Below are 20,730 nucleotides of genomic sequence, written 5' to 3'. Positions count from 1 at the left end.
TCACAGAGCTCAAAATGTATTATGAAAGTAAAAAATGTTTAACAAAATATTTGACATATTGGGGAAGATCATTCGCTTTCTGGCATTAATCAACTCACATGGCAGTCGCTGGCTGCCTGTTTAGCTTAGCACAAAGACCCAACATAAGGAAAACACGCAGCTCTAGCCAACAATAACACTCTCTTCCTACAAGCAGCTCTAAAGCTTGCTAATCAACGCATTATATCTTGTTTGTTTAATATGTAAAATCACAAGAACGTGTATGAAAATGATTTGCAGTTTAATGGTGTGGGTGGCAGTTAAGTGCTGGACAAGTTGCCAGGCAGCCAGAAGAGACTCTGGCTTCTAGCTGAGACATGGTTCAGCACATTTTAATTCTTATGCTTTTAGGTGTTTTTTTGTTGAACATATAAGATATGATGTGCTAACTAGTGAGCTTCAGAGGTGCTGGGGACTTGTTTGTCAGCCGAATGGTTTCCCCTCGGCTTTTTTCTAACCTCTAGGCACTTTCCAGTTCTTATGGGGGCCACTGTGGCAGTGATGTGCTGCTCCTTGAGATCTGATTAGCTCTTAAGTTTAAGCTAAATTCTTTACAACGCAACTGCTGCAATTTGTGTCAAAATATATATTCAGTCAAGTCTGAACACTGACATTATACCCATTTCAATAAGATTTATACTTTGTCATTTTGTACACATTCTTTAGATATCAGAAAAGATGCCTCAGAATTACAATACAAATCATCTGAGAATCACTGGAATGAAAGTTGAAGTAAAATTATATGGACAGTTGTCTAAATCAGTGGGAACATAGTAAACAGGAACTACTTCATTTTCCAAATGTAGACTTCAGTTCTGATTTCCTGTCAAAGTTTAATGAGTACACAGAAGACTTTCACCCGCTGTTAAAATTAGAGGTTAAAGTATGGCCACTTTTATGAGTTGGTTGTGTTCCAGGCTCTAAATTGATTTACCTGTACTCAGTCCAACCTGGCAACACTGTTTGTAGCCTATAGACATTAATGACAATTTTGCAAAAAGTCTTAAACTGCCAGAAAGTGAATATTAAACAAAATGTCAAACAATTCTTGTGAATACAAACTGCCAGACTGCCATTTTGAGAGCTTTATCTAGGGGCAGCTGAACATCTGGTGTCCAATGCTAACTGGAATAGAAAGAGTTTAAGAATCACACTCTCAAGTTAATAACACTTTGGGAAACAAAACATTTGAAAAGACAACAGACAGTATAAAATTCAGACAAGGATGTGACCTTAATCGATGGAGATGGAGAAGGCTGGCACTTGTGTAAAGTGAGCTTACATGGGTTTTTTTGTCACATTGTTTAGTTTTAGTTCACAGCTCAGGGTCTGTGGATAACATTGGCACAAATAAAGAAGTAACACTTAGATCTATATGTTATCCACATACATCAGCAAAATAACCCCTACCATCCCACCCCATAAACACACACGCACACAGACACACCTTAACACTGATATGCAACACATATCACATTCTACAAACCTCAAACATATTTTCAGGCTAAAAACTATAACTGTTATTTATAACATTCATTCAGAAGTGACCCATTAATGCAAAGCCAAGTCCAAGAAGCTAAAACATAAACCATGGTATGCCAAGGAGGGTTCCATAAACAGCTGTTTGAACCTTAATAAATACTACAAACTGTATGGTGGTAGTAGTAATAGTAGAAAGTTGAATTGTATAAAAAGCGGTGTAAAACATTTGCTTAAGAAGCAGTATGGAGCTGCAAGTGGTGGTTTTCTGTAAGCATGCTTTTTTTTTTTTTAGTGTTCACTAGTGTCAGATTGTGCTTCTTTTGGGAAAAGAAAAAAAATATAGCAATCTTTCTTACTGATCACTGTGTAAAAAAGAAAAGTTATGAGGAAAACATTACTGTAGTCAATGCTAGCATTACCTTCTATAATGAATGGTAGTAAGGCAGAATGGAGGCATAATAGTGCCACATCTCACAGGGGCAAAAAACCTCCTTTATCCAGCCCATATGGGTTAAATGTTTAAATTTAGAGATAGGCACCCGAGAGAGCAGATGGATAGGTCCAACTCACATACATTATATGTATTATTTTCCAAAAATTAAACCATTAGAGAAACCAAAATAATGGAAGCGGCATGATCAGAGAACACTCAAAATCAGAAACACCATCTCTCTGGGTAAATAAGTTACGTGCTCAATGGTTTACATTTGTACGAGTTTGTGAGTGTATTTCTAGCTCTCTACTATGTGTACATTTCTGACTACCAAGTGTACTTTCTTCAGTAGCAATATTTAAGAATTAAAAATGTTTGTTTTTTTATGGGTAAGGGGATCGCTGAAGGCCTTAAACCATTTAAAAATATTTCTATTTGTGTATTTATTTATATTATAACATTTGTTTAAAACAGGCTTGTGGTGGCACTGGTTTGATTTTGGAGTGGCTAATGATTCCAATTCCATGCAGTCACTCAGTTCACACCTTGATGACAACAAAAGGACTCACTGATCCTTCATTTTGTAAAAGAAAATAAAAAATGAAATAAAACTAAAGCACATGGCAAGCTCTGACATACATCCTTCTCTCTAGTCCTCAGAGGCTGCTGACAGAGTCACTGTCATCCTTTGTGGTCCTTTACTATATCCCCACAGAATGACTCTCCCAGTTGTCCATACATGTGTCAGTGCCATTTCAGACTTGAGAAAGGTAGAAAACTTCTGCTTGGGGAGAGCGTTGTCTTCCTCTCCACCCTGACCATCTCTCCATTAGAGTCATTAATTCAGGCAACTTGAGATGCTCGTCCCAACTTTATAGGAACATGTAGATTCTATAGGTCAAAAGGAGGCGGGGATACAACCTCGGTTTAGGACCATTCTCTGTTATCAATCACTTCACACAGCTGTTGATTTGCATGAAATGGCTGTGGTCTTCAGATGTTCGGCATTCAAATTATTTGAACTCACAATCAACTTGGTTAGAGGCCAAAGCAGGGCCTCCAATAAAATAAGTTTTCTATCTTAGCCTAGACCTTTACTGGTCTCTGCTTCTGAGCTGAAGTTGAATCCAAACTAAAAACTTAGAAACACAGTTTGTTGGTTTTGAAGCTCTATTCACATCCCTCTCTAATAATAATCACAGCAGTGTAACAAAACCAAAGACTGTGGTGAGGAATACTAGGGTTTGTGTTGTTTAAAACCGACTTAAAGACAACATTTAGAGATACGGTATGTGTAAATTATGCCCACTGCCTGTAACTGCAATGCACACATACAAAAAAAGGAGTAGGTTTAGCAGAGTCATATTATATTTTTGTAAACAGTTTTGTTTACTTGTAACATTTGATTTTCTTTTTTTTAGTTTTTTGTTTTTTTGCTTGAGTGAGTCTGACTAAGTTAACACACACAGAATTTTTCAACATTAATGGAGACCTTTTAGGTAAAATTAAGATATGCTGCTGTGTCTAAATTGTCCTGACACTCAATGTTTCTGCCTTTATACTGTGTAGTAATGTGAATCTGCATTTGAAATTAAACATAACCCCCAAATTATATATAAAAAAAACTCAAGGGTGGGAAACAAACTACAAAAATATATACATACGCATTATATATGCATATATGATGCATATATACACACATAATGCTATACATATATATACGGTCTATATATATACATTTACAAATTACATACTGTCATTTTGTTTGTTTGTCGTAATATCAGATTGCCTTTATTGCCCCCTAGCAGAGAATCGTATTAGGGCAAAATCGTCTATTTTTTCCTTCAGTTTTCCATAAACACAATCTTATTTTTGATTGGAGGACTCTACTCAAACGTTCTCACTTTTGTTACTGTATAATAGCTGGGTGAAAAAAAAAGTCAAAAGTCAATTGGAAAGGTATAAAGAGTTGTTACTTTCTCACAGGTGGGCAGCTCACCAGCAAAGAGCGGAGAACTGGGGGCTGATTTTAAAAGATTTTGGCTGACACAGTGTGCACCCTTAGATCCAGCTCAGCAAGTGAGTTGGGATGTGCTGGGCGGGGCTGCAGGGAGGAAGTTGACGGGCAGTGATTAAGTACAAAAGGGAAGTGATTTGTTTAGTTCCAGATTCGGAGGAAACTGTCCCAGGAACCAGTGGCCACAGCCATGCCATCTTCTGTAACTCCCAAGCAGCTCACTCTGTTGTCGTGGCCTGCTAGCACACCTGTAGGGAAGAGAGGAAAAAATAAATAAAAATGACAAATCACTACAAATACAAAACCAAGTCTTCACGTTGGCATTCAGAATTTTCTGACACTCCTGTTTAATGTATTTCTGCTTTTTTTTGGAAACAAAAACAAAAAAAAGGGACTGGGGAAATGATTGGCAGAATAACAAAGTGAGTAATGAAATTAAAGCAAGTTGCAGCCTGGTTTGAAATGAATACAAACTTATCAATAACAGCATGTTCTGTTGATTTGAAAGGTATTGTTTTTCTCATCAATTTACCAGTTTACATTAAAATATAGTACATTCTACTCAAATTGTGCAGATACAAAACACACACACATCAAAATAATTTAAGATTCAAACTATGTCCATGTGCTGTTTTGTGTGCTTGTTAGCAAGTTGCCTCCATTGAGCTGGATTTAACAATGTACAAATGCTAATTATTATTTAAGCCAAGAAAAGTATACTAATGAATGATGATGCTCAGTGTTGGGCTCATTACTTAAAAGTCTTGTTTGTTGCTTGTTTGTTGCCTGCTGTTGGACGATTAAAATCAATTTTACTTGTTTAGCCATTAAAGGGCTACAGCCAGCTGGCTCATTAGTCTTGGGGATCATCTCCATGAGCTTTTGCGGTGTCCTAATAAAGTGTTTCATGAGGCTTGAGGTAGTGTTTTTCCACAGTGGACAGAACCACTACCTGCACACAATTGACAATTTTACAATAATGTTTCTTATCACCTTTCGTCCTGAGAAAATTAATTTATTGGGAATATTTTTTACTACTGAATATTGACATTTCCATATTCTAAGCCAGCTTATTGTTTATGGTGCTGCTAATAATGACATATACAAGTCCAATGAAAAAACTAGTAAAATACATTAAATACATTTCTAACTTTTTATACTATTTTTTACTGGAAAAGTAATATTATTACATTAACACATTACAGCCCAACGCTGTTCATGTCTGTCATCTAAAAAATTGAAAACCTTCAGACATCATTTACCTGCACGATCTCCTTTCAGAGTGTCCCAGACATTGCAGTTGAAGTCATCATAGCCAGCCAGGAGCAAGCGGCCGCTCTTAGAAAAAGCCACGGAGGTGATTCCACAGATGATGTTGTCGTGGCTGTACATCATCAACTCCTGGTCAGCACGCAGGTCAAACAGCCTACAGGTGGCATCATCTGAGCCAGTGCCAAAGGCATTCCCATTGGGGAAAAACTGCAGAAGAAAAAAAAAGTTAATCAACATAATTTCTCAGATTTTACCTTGCTTTTGAGGCTCGGGACTTCTGGTTTTGGGGAGGACGATGTCTATTATGTAGTTACATTAAATGTATTCATGTTTTCATACATGCACAGATTTAGATTACACATTGTGATAGTCAAATCACACAGCCTCCTCAAAAACTGCTTGGTTACAATATGTTCCTTCCAGTTGGGTCTGAACAGAAGCAGACACTGACTGATAACAACAGGCATATATATGCGCAACAACAGGCAATATGCGCAACAGTGGTCGCATGGTCAGAGAACAGACATCAATCAGATATAGGACCAAATATGAGAGTAACCCACATCTAGCTTGAACATAATCAAAAAGACTTGATCAGAGTCACTTTTTTTAAATATTTTTAAACACAGATACAAAACCACAACCTTCTTAAAATGTGGTTTTGCAGAGGAACGACCCATTTTGTTTTCATGCCACAGTGACAGGAGTTTGTTTAGAATAATAAAAAAAATTCCAACAAAATGAGTAACTATGTTCTTAGAAGTATGGTAATCAAAAAGCTCAAATAATTGTGAGAAGACTAAAATACAAACCAAATCATAAAAACAACACATATCAGTCAAAAAGCACATTGTTACAGTTGCCATTTTCAGGAGAGTCAAAAGACATTTAGTTGTAATCAATCTGCAGTTTACTATCCAATAACCCTTTGTATTCCTCCCTGCTCTAGGGAGGAATACACACTAAATGTCCTTTACTCACGGTGACGGCGTTGATGTCAGACACGTGGCCAGTGAAAGACTGTCTGCACATGCCATCACGGATGTCCCATAGCTTGGAGGTGGCATCACAGGCTCCTGACACAAAGGTCTTGTAGTCTGGACTTAGGGACAAGCTCATCACATCACCTGTGTGGCCAGTGAAGACGGTTGCCTGCTGGCCTGTCTCTATGTCCCAGAGTGCGCTGCAAGGAACAAGTAGTGATTCGGAATGTTATGAAATTGTCCCCTTAGGTATTTTAGGTAGGCAGAGATGGTGAGTCAAAAGCAGAGGAGGGTTGTGTGTATTAAAGAGAAGAAATGTTTTTACAAGACATGCCCCATAACAGTATTACCATACACACAATAATACACAATTACAATATTAGCTGCAATGAATGTTACAATTTGCCATGTACACCTAACCCTCATTTAGCAAGATGGGATTAAGATGAAGAGAAAGAGGATGGATCCAATACACTTTAGATATACAATTTGGAGTTTACCATGTAGCATGTTAACAAGAATATCATTGGTACTATTGCTACTGTGTGAAGAGTTAATTTAAGGTTTAAGGTGTAAAAGGTATAATCCTTGTTTACAATTATTTTTTATAAAAAGCTATAAAATGTTAAGAATAACCAAATGCAATAATTCACAAATCATTTTAAACCTACGAATATTTGAAATTATTCAGAAGCATAAGACACTGGTTCCTCTCCTCTTTAGTCTGGTAGAAGCAGCATCCATGATTTACAAAAAGAACTTCAAACTGTGACGCTTCAGACCACAGTACAATTTTCCACCTCAGCCCATTAGAAATAAGCGTGGGCTCAGAGAAGGCAGTCGTATTTCAGGATCTTGTTTATATATATTTTTAAGTATAGTTTTTACATGGTAGAGATTTAACTTAATAAACTGTGTTCATTGATAATGGATTACATGTGATCCTGAGCCTATGTCTGCCTTTAACAAAATTCTCTGAGATCATCTTTTTACACCAACCAAAAGATTTACATTTAGTCCTTTAGCAGACGCTTTTATCCAAACCGACTTACAAGTGAGGTACAAGGCAAGCAAAAATCTAAGTCAAGGAGAAAACATCAAAGCAAAGTCCTATCAGAAAAGTGTTCACAGTTCACGAGATACAGGTGCAAGAGAGCAGAAAGGATTTTTTTTTTTTTAAAGATATAAAAGATATACAATTGCATAACATTACTCAGTTTCAAAATGTTTTCTTAGTACAACAATCAAATATAGTTTGAAATGTTTTTTTTTTACATTTTGTCCCAACATTTTTTCAAACAGGTTTGAGAATGTTTGCTTACCAGGTGGTATCTCCAGAGCTTGTCAGTATCTGGTTGTCATCCAAGAAACGACAGCAGGACAAATATCCTGGAAATAGAAGTTCAGCATCAAATAACGAGAGTTCTGCCCTGCATCAGCTAACTAGCAGGACACTTAAGCTTTAATTACTCACACCCAGGGCCAGCAGTCACTGGATTTCTACTTCTCTAATAATCAAGATTGGCTAAGATCAGATAGTTTAGGTAGTTCAAGCAGACAAACATTCAGCATTGAAGTTGCCCAAAAAAGGACACAATGGGATTGAAAAAAGTCCCTGTCTTCAGGTCTTTGTGTATTAAAAATGTTAACTAACTTTATCATCTCATCTCAATCAGCGTCCTATTGCTTTCATTGAGCATCAATTATGTTCTGCATATTCTTTCAAGTTTACATATTGTTTAAATTAATCTATATTAAAAAATGAAATAACCAGCAACACACTGAGATTAAGGATTCTATTCAGTCTCCTTTTTGTATCATCTTTTGGCTGGTCCGTTACCTACCTGTGTGTCCAGGTAGCTCTCGGGTGACACGCACATTGCCCTCACGGGTCTTCAGGCTGTATATGGAGCAGATGTTGTCCAGGCCTCCACAGGCAACATAGTTCCCAGAGGGGGCATAGGCACATGTCATGACCCAGGATGAGCGCAGTGGAATGGCATGCGTCTGAAATGATTCAGATTATATTAATTAATTTATTTATTTTTTAAACACAGAGGGGCAGAGTTTTAAGGTAAAAAGAAAAGAAACAACAGTAAGGTGTATTTTAATGTAAGTACATTTAAGTTACCCGCCTGACACAAATATGACACAAACCAAAGCTACTGGTGATTTAGGCCTTAAACTTTCACCTTATTTGTCGTGTAGCTGTCCCAGATGATTAGCTTTCCATCTTGAGAGGCACTGACAAGTAGCCTAGAAACAAGTGGAGAACAGCAACATAAGTATAGGCCCATATGTTAAGAAAACAATCAATGGTACATGCACCTGGTTCATTAAAAGCAATGAGAGCCAGCCACCTTACAACAGCATTTAGCACAAGCTTCCTACTCATTTCTCCCAGTATTCATTTGCCTCCATGTTCCCCCTTTCCCACTCTCATGGTGGAACTCCCCTTATCCAGGGAAGCCACTTTTGAAGTTCCACTCCATGAATTATATTTATTATCCCCATTATTTAAAAGTACCACCTTTCAGGTTGGAGGTGGAAGCTTGAATATTTGAAAGAAGTTGATGTGGGGTAGCAAGAAGGGTCCACAAAGAACAAAAAACCGAAGATGACGAATTAGAAACAGAGGGAATAGCGTGAAAGTTGAAGGTGGTGCAGATGCAGAAACCCTGGAACCCCTCCCTCCCATCCTGCCTGGGTGCTTCTATCTCTCCAGGGACAGGAAATGGTTTGATAGTGTTACAGTACAATCAAGAGGAGAACCACCAAGCTCAAATGTCAGTGGCTGTATACAAAACAAACACTGGGCTCCCCAGGGTCACGCAGAGGGTGCTCCGGGGACACACACACAGACACAGACACAGACACAGACACAGACACACACACACACACACACACACACACACGTGTGCAGTAATAACAGTATTTAGGTTTGTAATAAAACATTCAAGTTAGATTCAAACAAAGGTTTTAGTAGTGAAAAATGATACTTAACATTTTATTACTTTAGATACATCTTTCCTACGTATGAAATTTTGTGCACTGCATGCATACTAAAAATAGTGTTGACTGATAAATGTCTGTGCTCATAATAGCAATAAATAGTTAAAAAGGCAGTTTGTAAGTTTAAATTTAGTTACAGTTCAATGTATGCAGACTCAGTTTCAGTGCAATTTACTCACCAATTATTTTAAATGAACACATGGGAAACTGACAAACTTTTAGTCTTACAAACTGCATCTTTAAGAAAATATTACATAAGCAGTGGTGGCTTTCTGTGTCTGTGCCTAAGCAAATATTCATTACTGTGCTTATAGTGAGGGCACAGAACAGTGCTAGTACAGATGTGTAGTAGTAGTAGTTGTAGTAGTAGTAGTAGTAGTAGTAGTGGTAGTAGAGGTTGCAGCAGTGACATTCATTTATGGTGGTATTAGTCATATTAGTAGAATAGTAGCAGGAGTAGTAATAGTAATAGTGGTACTGGATGTAGTATTGCCCCACACCTGGGACTGCCGTCACTGCCCCGTGCATTGCATTGAGAGATAGATGGACAGAGATAAAGATAAGAAGATAAATAGTGACAAAAACTTAACACAGAGGAAAAAAAATTCAATGACAAACAACAAACAACAAGTTTTTCCAGTGTATATTGTAAAAAAAAAAAAAAAAAAAAAAAAAAAAGACAAAAAAGCAGTAGTACTACAGCAGCTGCACTGTCGCTGGATGAGTGTCCATGTTTGGTTGGAATGAGTGAAAACCTGCAGAATGTCTCTCCCTCTGTGACACATTTATTGCTCATCTTTTAACACATTCTGTGATAATTTACAGTCGACATACTGATAATAACAGAGTGTAAATTCCACAGTCTGTTAGTGGAAGCAGAAAATAATACTCAGTGAATAATAACCAAGGTTAACTGTTGTTTTTATGATTATGTATGTGTTTTTTAGTTGTTAGTTTTTGTGACTTGTCAACTATAGGCCACAAATTGATTAAAAAAAATAAAAAATCAAAAGCAGAAAACAGCACACTGCCAAACTCCAAACCTACACCCGCTACGGATTTAAAATATAAAAAAAGATGTACTGATGATCAATTGATTAATAAAATAAAAGGTCTGTGTCTAAAACAGGAGTATTTAGTTCTTTAAAGCCTCCTAACATCTTTCACAAATGGGAAAAAAGTTAAATGTTATTTTACAAAAGATTTTGCAAAAAAAGCTTCTACACAAAGTAAAGCATAAAAATCAGCCCAAGATAATAAAAAATAATATGAAATAAACTAATCAAAAGTTAAAAAGTTTTACTTTCAAATGAAGCTTAAACGTAAAATTTCTGTTGTTTGTAAAACAATTACAATACCTGGAGTCGCTTCCCCAGTGCATTGCATAGATCTTGGCCAGGTGGCCCCTGAGAGTGCGTCGCGTCCGCATCTGTATCCGGCCCACAGAGTCCAGACCAGCTGTGATCTGCCAAAACACAGGAAGAATAATCAGCGCGCACAAACACACACACACACACACACACACTAGCCGAAGCTGCAAAAACAGACCATCATCGCTCAGGAGTGAACAGTGATGAATTACAGTGGAAGTTATACTGCGGCATAATGTCTGTGAAATATTCGTATGGATACTGTAGCAGCATCTGTTTGCAAATACTAACCAGTTGAGGGCATAACATAACATATTTTCATTTCTATATAGTTATTTTGACACTTGAATAGGCACTTACCACTGACGCACTGAACTTTCAATTAATTGCCAAAAGATCAGAAGGGGGAGAGGAATCCTCTTACCTGTGACAGAGTGGAATCATGGCAGGCTTTTCTTGCATCCTGCAACAAAACAAGGACCTGAATATTAAACACTGACAGTCAAAAAATTCAGCTTATTCATTATTCATTCACCACATAGCTTTATGTAACACGATCATTGCACAGACATGCCTAATTTAAAAACTCCTAAAAAAAGTGCCTAAATCTGTGTCATAAGTTATTAGATAGTGACACAGACCACCAGTGATCACACAGGAGCCGCTGACCATTGCAGAGTGATTTGAAGAATCCCATTTCTGTACGAGAATGGAGGCAGCTGATTGACAAATTGTATGCGGAGTATGTCACTGTCTCAACTGTGTGAGTCACAGCTTGCAGTGAAAAGACAGTGGCAAACCTGTGCTGGGTACACACATTAACAATACATACAAACACCATACAAAACATAAATGAACTTGTACACACACACAAACAATTTTGCCATACCCGAATCTGATTGCGTAGTTGCTCAGCTTCTTGCCGCAACTGTTCCAGCTCGCTCATTGTGCCTCTAATTTGTTCAGGCTGTACTCCACTTCAAATACTGACTAGGCTGGGAAAACACACGGGCCTGCATGCACACACGCACCCTCACACACAATCACAGTCAAACAGGCTTTACCAGCCGACACCTGAAAGACACAGAGAGAGAATAACTTATAAGTTATAAGTTCAACAGGCAGACGAGCAAAGGATGGGAAAATTTCACCAGACAAACTTAAGTATCCTGTTTGGGTTCAGAACAAAGAGGAGGGTGTTGCAAATTGTAGGGCTGGGTGGGTGCTTGGAGGGTGGCCTGGCTCTTCAAACATCCCCAGTCTGGTTCAAAAGGCCATTTGAGCTAGGCTTTGACCTTTCTTGACTCAATCAGCCTTTTGTGTAGTTGTATTCCATGGTTTACTCAACCTAACCGAAAGAGCCCTGAATATATATATATATATGTGTGTGTGTGTGTGTGTGTGTGTGTGTGTGTGTGTGTGTGTGTGTGTGTGTGTGTGTGTGTGTGTGTGTGTGTGTGTGTGTGTGTGTGTGTGTGTGTCTCTTGATGGTTCATGAGAAAATAAGTAACCCAGTGTGAAAGGAAACGTGCATGTATTTATTTGAGTCTGAACACATCATATTAGCATTTATTTCAATGAGTGTCCAGGGTCAGTGTGTCAGACTCAGTATCTGTGTGCGCACATGGAAATTGCCACCTTCTTTACCACTGGGAGTCAGAATATAGGTCAAAAAGCACTTACAACCCTAATTCCAAAGAAGTTGGGACGATGTGTAAAACTGAAATAAAAACAGAATGCAATGATTTGCCAATCTCATCAACCAATATTTTATTCACAATTGAACATAAAAAACATATCACATGTTGAAACGGAGACATTTTACCATTTCATGAAAAATATTAGCTCATTATGAATTTTATGGCAGCAATACATCTCAAAAAATTTGGAACATGGGCAAAAAAGGCTGGAAAAGTAATAGCTGCAAATCAAAAACAAATGGTGGAGCATTTGACAAACTAATTAGATTAATTGGGAACAGGTCAGTGACATGACTGGGTACAAAAAGAACATTTCAGAGAGGCAGAGCCTCTTCAACGTAAAGATGGGCAGAGGTTCACCAATCTGTGACAAACTGCATCTAAAAATTGTGGAACAATTTCAGAAAAATGTTCCCCAACATAAAATTGCAAAGCCTTTGAATATCCCACCATCTACAGTATATAATTTCATCAAAAGATTCAGAGAATCAGGAGGAGCACAGTTCACTGTGCAGTCCAAAAATTAAGTTAAAGCTGTATCATGCAAAGTAGAAGCCATATGTGATCATGATCCAGAAACGCTGCCATGTTCTCTGGGCCAAAGCTTATTTAAAATGGTCTGAGGCGAAATAAAAAAAAAAATGTTCTGTGGTCAGATGAAATCCTTTTTGGAAACATAGACAACGTGTCCTGTAGACTAAAGAGGAGAGGGACCATTCAGCTTGTTATCAGTGGACAGTATAAAAGCGTCTGTGTCTCTGATGATATGGGGGTGCATTAGTGCCTATGGAGTAGCCAGCTTACACAACTGGAATGGTACATAGAGGTTTTAGAGCAACATATATTCTCATCAGGACAAAGTGTCTTTTAGCGAAGACCTTGCATGTTTCAGCAAAACAATGCTAAACCACATACTACATCCATCACAACAGCATGGCTTCACAGGAGAAGAGTGTGGGTGCTGAACTAGCCTGCCTGCAGTCCAGACTTTTCTCCAATAGAATATATTTGACACATAATAAAACAAAAAAATCAGCATCAAAAGCCCAGGACTGTTTAGGAGCTAGAATCCTGCATCAGACAAGAATGAGACAACATTCCTGTCCTAAAACTCCAGCAACTGGTCTCCTTAATTTCCAGATGTTTACAGAGAATTGTTAAAAGAAGAGGAGACTACACATCACCCTCCCACTTTTATGAGATGGATTGCTACTATCAAATTCAAAATGAGCTAATATTTTCCATGAAATGGTAAAATGTCCCAATTTCAACATCCGATATGTTATGTTCTATTGTAAATAAAATATGGATCTAGACATTTGCAAATCATTGCATTCTTTTTTATTTAGGTTTTACACATCAACCCGACTTCTTTGGAATTGCGGTTACAGACACTCCTCAGAAATGTTTGGACCGCATCCTTCCTTCATTTTCCAGGCTGTTTCTACAAAGTGGCATCTTTAATATTACATTTTCAGTACTTTTTTCTATAATTCAACAATTAGAGTCCTGCCCTTCCTCTCTACAGTAATTGATGTTAATCTAAACAGGACGATGTTTTTGATTTATTGTAATATTTGTAAAGGCTTTAAAGCCATTGGTGCCCACCTATATAAGAAAACCCCAAAATTTTACAAATAGCAGATAACTAAGACAATGTGATGCATATGATTCTTTTTTTGTCCTTAATGACAGAGTAACGTGTGTCAGAGCTACTCTTGTAGATTCTTGGTTCACGTGGGTTTGGCCATTGTGCCTCTGCTCCTCTGTCACAAAAGAGGATGTCTTAGACAACTCATCACGGACTCTTGTCTCAGCCAAGGTGGTCTTTGACGGTAATGAAGCATCAGGGACAGAGGCCCTTGCAAAGCTTTCAGCTGCCCAGGAGTGACGTCACTCTACTCCAGCTGATGCAACCCCCCTAAAGAAGGGCTTTCAGCATCAGCTCGCCTGTAATGTGCTGCTGCTCTATGACTGCCATGGATGTATTATACTGCTAAATATTTAGCAGTGTTTTGATTTGTAGGCCTGTATCATAAAATACAATAAAGAGAGACGACATTGGGAAAAAATATAGGTATGATGTAGAATTTAGCAGTAAAATGGGTTGCATTAGTGGACTTCCCCATCAGTTTCAATAAAACTTTTTTAAAGATAGAATAAATGAATTGTCTTGCTCACATTACCCTATTGACTAAAAATAAAAACTGAGTTGTGCAACCAGTCAGGTCAATGTAGCCCTAAGAAGCGAGGGCAACAACGAAGAAGCTGTGTGTTGGAGCTGCCCATTGTTTAGCATGTGGCCACAGTGCCAGTAGATAGTGCTGCTTGGCACCACCACAGGGGATATGACACGTGCCAACGCTCTGCCTAACTACAAACCGGTTAACTAGCCACTCATCAACCCATTCAGTCTGGTTCTCCTGTCAGCACGGACAAACTTTTCTGAACTGGGAACTTGAAATTATAAATCAAAGACAAAGATGCACAGGCAAAGACAGACTATTTGCTTCACATTAGTAAACCTGCGTTTGAATGCAAATATCAGTACAGAGTTAGCCAGAAATGGTTCCTGAAAAGAACAGCAAAGAAAAAGGTGGCTCTGCACTGCAGTTCTCGGTTATACCTTCCAATAGCGCAAAAGGAGCTTAAACATGACCATCACCCATCACTTGTGGCCTGTAACAGTGGGTGTTAGAAATCTATGGTAATTCTCACCATAAGCCTTTTCTAGACTTTTCTGATTGTAAAATAATATCTTTGGCTGTTGGACTGCTTGACAAAAGTGATTTTCAGGTTTGAGATATGAAAGATAGTAGTTACTAACAGGAGACACTGTGCCAGTTTATGTTCAGCAAGAACTACAGCTATGTGCCAGTTTATATTCAGCAAGAACTACAGCTACTGAGTACTTCAGGGGAACCTGTCATATCAATTTGTCATAACTGGAGATGACTCACATCCAATAAAACATGAATGAAATTATAACACATATTTTGTATTCAAACTAAATGTATCAGTGAGACCTTCTGCCCATTCTGGGTCCTATACTGTACAAAGCCAGACACATCTGCCTCAATCACAAACAGTGAATAACAGAGCAGCAGGAGCCACAGGGGCTAGCAACATGAACTGGCCAGGAAGTTAAGTAATTACCATTATGAATTGCAAGGTCTAAATCAGCCCTGTGAGAAATTCATAATCTATAAGTTGAACATAAATATTTTTATTTTTAGTGGATAATTATGCCTTAATATTCATGTTTCACTGAAAAACACATCTATAGAAATTCTGAGACAGTTTACTTCCTTGTAAAACATTTCAGTGAGCTAAATATTTACCTTATTTATATAAACTCTTTGCCCAAAAAGAGTGGAAAATCACTATCATTTATAAGCTTTTCCTTGTTTTTTTTTTTGATCCAATGTCAGATTCAGTTTATCCCACTCAACCACTGTCTGATAATAGAACTAAACTTAAATACTTACCCATCTGTTTTTCAATGTGATGATGGGTTTTCCTTTATGTTCAGTTGTGTACCTTTATCTTTATAAAGCCTATCGTCTGTGTCATACCTTGTTCAATGGTTTCCTTAACATGTGAAGCCTTGTTGCATTACACACAATCCAGACCAAAGCCAACAAGGCTGTGATGTTTATAGTTCCTTTTTTGAGCTTTCCCTTGTAATTTTCCTAAATTCACTCTTGGGTGTGGTATTTTGCATTATCTATTTTAAATTAAGGTTATAAAATCTGTTTATTGATAAATTATCAAGATCAAATACCTCATTTTAATATTATCCCAAGTATCATGTGATACAATTTTTGAGCAATTTCATTTTAGCTCTGCAGTATGTTAACCACTGATGAAACATGCTCAGTTATTCATTATTCATCATAATCAAGTTTGTATAAACATGTTTTTTATAAAACTACACGTGACGTGTACTGGTAGTAGGGTGGGTTTTCCGGTTGTAAACCTGTTTAGGTCAACCACTGACTACTGCAAACATCCAAAGAATAAGAGTTCCAGTTTCTGGTGCAGTTCCAGAAAGGTAAAAAGGGCGCTTCCCTAGTCAACTGACCCATGTTCACATCACATCATATAATATGTCATGAATTATAACAGTAAATTTTACTAGAGCTATTATAATTACATTAATATGGCAAGAACAATGTGAATGAATGTATGATGACTGTATAAACCAATTTCATCACACTTAAATCAGACATTTACAAAATTCTGCATTTTTCCTTATCAAAAACACAAGAACCAGACTAGATGGGGTCTGTCTGACTAAACTGGATCAAAGCAACATCACTAATGTGATGTCAGAAAATCATTTTAAATAACTGACATTTCCTGTTGATATAGTATATAGGTCAAGTTATTAAAACAACTGCCAGCTGTTATTTTGTTAATACCACAGGTTAGAGCAAGGCCTTGTATAAGTTTGTTTAAATATAGAAAAAGTCTAGTACTGCTGGGCAATATAGCTGAAATCAGTGTCATAAGAATATTAACCCTTTAACGTTTTTCCATATTTGTGCATAAATGTGACCTAAAATGATTGCATTTTCATCACTTATTAAAAAGATGAGAAGTTTGGGTCTTTCATAGGTGTGCCATGGCTTGAACAAAGGAGATTTCTGGAGACTTTGGAAGAAGAGTGGTTAATGCTTACCAGCTGAAAGGGTTGGAAAAGAATTTGGACTCCACCAGTTGACTGTCAGGCTGATTGTGTACAAATGGAAAACATTTACTGTTACTCTCCCCAGGAATTGTCCAACAAAAAAGATCACACCAAGAGAGCAAGGTGTGTAATAGTCTGGGAACCCCAGAGTAATATCTATGAAGCTAAAAAGCCCTCTTGCGTTGGATAATACCAATGTTGAGCCACCATAGGAGAACTTTGAACAACAATGTTGCAAGGAGGAAGCCAATACTTTCCAAAAGAGCATTGCTGCCAGTTACACTTAAAGCAATATGGATAAACCAGAAGTGTAGTGGACTTGGTTGAGACCAAAGTAGAACTTTTTAACTTAACTAGAATAGGCATTTCCAAAAAGAAAGTGAACTGTGAATGCTTTGGGGCTGAAAGAATTTTCCAAGCAAAGCTGACCTGTTTTGCTGAAATAGCTGAGAGTTTTGCTTTTGTAGAAAGAGCTGAAACGAAACGTCACCTAGACAAACTTAGACAAACTTCAAAGCCAGTTAGACTTAAAAACTTCAAAGGCAAAAACTTTAAAGACAATTATGTGATGTCATCAATGATGTCACCGAAAGGGCCCTCAAAGCAATAATTTTTAGAAGTATAACATAAAAATCTTAAGAGTATAAAATATATTTAAAAAGCTGCATACAAGCAATAATATCCTTTAAATGCTGAACATTTTGAGGTTTGAACGATATTTCTAGCTGAAAGTATGTCAAAGTAGTTAGGCAACAAACAACGTATGGAACACGGATCTGTGAAACTTGGTGGTGTCAATATTATGATTTGGGTCTGCTTTGCTGCAGAAGGGCTTGTCCATATTAATGGACCTATGAAATCTGAGATACATAAGTAACATCTAGAGAAAAATGTTAAGACATTAGTGAACAGAAGCTCAAAGAAAGTGTATTACCCGACAACACAACAAACAAAACACACAAGTCATTCTACCAAAGAATGGTTAAAGTAGAAGTTTACCATACTGGAGTCAAACTCCTGAACCTAATCCTCTTTCAAGAACCAATTTAAAAACAAAAACAATAAAATGAATTGTTAAATTAATGTTCAGTGTAATAAACTGTCTATTATTACACAGAAAATAAAATTACCTTTGCACTTTACAGTTACAAGAATATTATGAAAATAGGATGTATTATCATCACTGTCATACAATTTAATGAAGTTGATAAATTATAATATAGATATACTGGTACTTTAGAAATGGTAGTGGCTCAGTTGGTAGAGTGGCTGCCAACCGATCATAGGGTCGGAGGTTCGCGCCTAATTCGACCACATTTGATAAGTGTCTCTGGGCAAGACACTAAACTCCTCACAGCCCATGTCCCTCCCAATCCCTACATGTCGAAGTGTCTTTGGACAAGAATCCTTAACAGCCCATGCCTATCCCTCTCCATGCAGTGCGGTTCAAGCCCGGTAGAAATATGGGAGGGTTGCGTCAGGAAAGGTATCTGGGTAAAACTGTACCAAATCAACATGCGGACAATGATCTGCTGTGGCGACCCTGAACTAAAGGGATAAGCCGAAAGGACAAAAACAAAATATATAAAAATCTTATACTGCCCAGCCCAGTGAGCCCTACAGCAAGCCCCAACAACATTATAATAGTGAAGACTTAAAATTGTCTTTAATCTATAAGATTACTGTAAAGGCTGATGATTTGACTAACTATTATAATTATTATTTTCTAAACAAATCATTCAGTAAACAAAATTCACTAAATATCCCACAGGGTCAGTGGTTCGATTCCCGCTCCCGGCTATAACTGTCTCTGGGCAAGACATTGATCCCCTAACAGCCCATTCTCATCCCCAGCTGTACAGTGCCGGTCCATGCCCGGCAGAAATTGGGGAGGGTTGCATCAAGGGCGTCAGGTAAAAAAACAAACTGTGCCAAATCACCATGTGGACAATGATGGGGCGAGCGACCCTGAACTCACGGGATAAGCTGAAAGGACAAAAAAAATTTAAATTTAAATCCCATCTGTAAAAAACTTGCTTCATCTGTACACCAGTCCAAATAAATATACTCAAGTTATATTAATTTAAAAGAGAAAAGCACTAAAACCCTTATTTCTCAAAAATTGTCATCTTTAAATGTTGTGATTTTTAATTTTTTTTTCCCAACCAAAAAGGTAGAAACCTCTAAAAGCAAATCTTCTGTTTGGACAGTAGTAATATATCAAATTAGTAACTGGTTGTTTTCCCCTTTTGCTTTACAAATTGCATTATTAGCTAATCAATCAAATGTTTACATCAGACAACTTTAGAGATTTTTTTAACCTGTCCCAATATCATTCAACCTAAAAATGCATGTTCAGCATCAACCATAACAAAACCGCAGGAAACTACTAACCAGCACTAAATATGCCGCAGATTGGTAACATACATGCATACACCTTCTACAAAGTGAAACTACAAAACTGTACGTTCTGTACCTATTGTGTTGACTTATATACTGATTGCCTCTTTGTCTTCCTGTCGTTGACAATCAGTTACATCATGTGGAGTCACAGAAACTGTGGGTCCAACTAACATGTTACAAAAGTCTGGATGAAATAATACGAATCAATAAAAATTCATGCTACAAGCGAGAACCAATTGCATGAACCGTTGGATGAATTGCCGCTCAGATGAAAGGCGTAGTACTGTCATGTATATTTAATAGATGAGAAATACATTTACGTGCGGTATTGTGCAGCCACAAATGAGAAAACTGATGTATATGATGGAAACAGATGAATATGTTTACCAGTGGAAGGTTTAGCCCCTGTAGTTCCGCCTGGGAGTCATTTGACAGCCAGTAAAGGCCGCGTTTGGATTAGCAGCAGTGAATTTTCTGCAGTTTGGCTTTAATGGAAAAAACATTGAGGATATTAGCCCGTATACATACATGTCAACTACTACACTGCTGCTCACAGCACCTGCAATACTGAAAACTCATGGACATTTCTGCATCTCAAAAACAAAATAAGACCCCCCCCCCCCCCCCGGCAAAGCAGGAAATAGCCTAAAAGCCACCAAAATATCAAGACAAGATTATACGTCCTTACCTGAAAACGGGCTTTTTGGCTCTGTCCGCGCTTCCAGTCGGGGTCACACGGATCCGTTTTCATACAACAACCATGGCCCCAGCTATAAGGAAAATCGGAAAGGCAGACGTGTTAATTTTAAGACAATGTAATAGGTTTAAAGGGTCAGAAGCGAGCACAACTCGGGCTGGATTTGACTAAAATTTTTACCAAGCAAGCTAATCACCACACCCATGAAAGTGGGAACATGGCAACAGCCTACGCTGAGGGGTGCACGGGGCTGGGTAGATTTATAATTTCTGATTTCTAATCAATATATCAACTTACAAAATATTATCCCATTGCTAAATAGGTGTTTAACCAATGTATATTCAAAATAATGCTCAAATGCATTCGGTAATAATAGTTTTTGAAGTTGAGGAAATATATGAATTTGGTTGTGGAACCCACGGGGCCAATGGTACCGCCCGGCAGCCCCCGCAACAAAAAGGAACCGAATGGGATACAGGAAACAAATATTAGAGCTATAAAGCCTGTAGTAGCAGTAGTGATTCAAATGGGCTTCACCTCAGATTTGCAAAGCTAATTTTAGTCCAAAGGCTGTTGATTTGTCCAGATAACAATAACGCGAAGAAATCAAAAAGAGAGACTACAACTTT

The 20,730-nt window shown here is 37.7% G+C and overlaps 1 protein-coding gene across 3 annotated transcripts; it reads right to left on the bottom strand.

Moving 5' to 3' along the window:
- Positions 1–694: 694 nt before the first annotated feature.
- LOC137131943 (guanine nucleotide-binding protein subunit beta-4) lies at positions 695–20,275 on the bottom strand. Of its 3 annotated transcripts, XM_067513843.1 has the most exons (12): positions 20,093–20,275; positions 19,792–19,889; positions 11,498–11,682; positions 11,033–11,071; positions 10,597–10,703; positions 9,739–9,753; positions 8,419–8,482; positions 8,071–8,233; positions 7,549–7,615; positions 6,225–6,426; positions 5,234–5,450; positions 695–4,219 (listed from the first exon to the last, which is right to left on the bottom strand). In XM_067513843.1, exons 3-12 carry the CDS (start codon positions 11,552–11,554, stop codon positions 4,113–4,115), a joined length of 1,038 nt encoding a protein of 345 aa, XP_067369944.1. In that variant the 5' UTR covers positions 11,555–11,682; positions 19,792–19,889; positions 20,093–20,275; the 3' UTR covers positions 695–4,112. The 3 variants fall into 3 exon arrangements, with proteins under 3 accessions (XP_067369944.1, XP_067369942.1, XP_067369945.1); XM_067513841.1 differs by lacking the exon at positions 19,792–19,889; XM_067513844.1 differs by lacking the exons at positions 9,739–9,753; positions 19,792–19,889.
- Between the last annotated feature and the right edge of the window lie 455 nt (positions 20,276–20,730).

The sequence above is a fragment of the Channa argus genome, chromosome 8, assembly GCF_033026475.1.
Source record: "Channa argus isolate prfri chromosome 8, Channa argus male v1.0, whole genome shotgun sequence".
NCBI classification, from domain to species: domain Eukaryota; kingdom Metazoa; phylum Chordata; class Actinopteri; order Anabantiformes; family Channidae; genus Channa; species Channa argus.
This window is presented reverse-complemented; position numbering and strand designations above follow the sequence as displayed.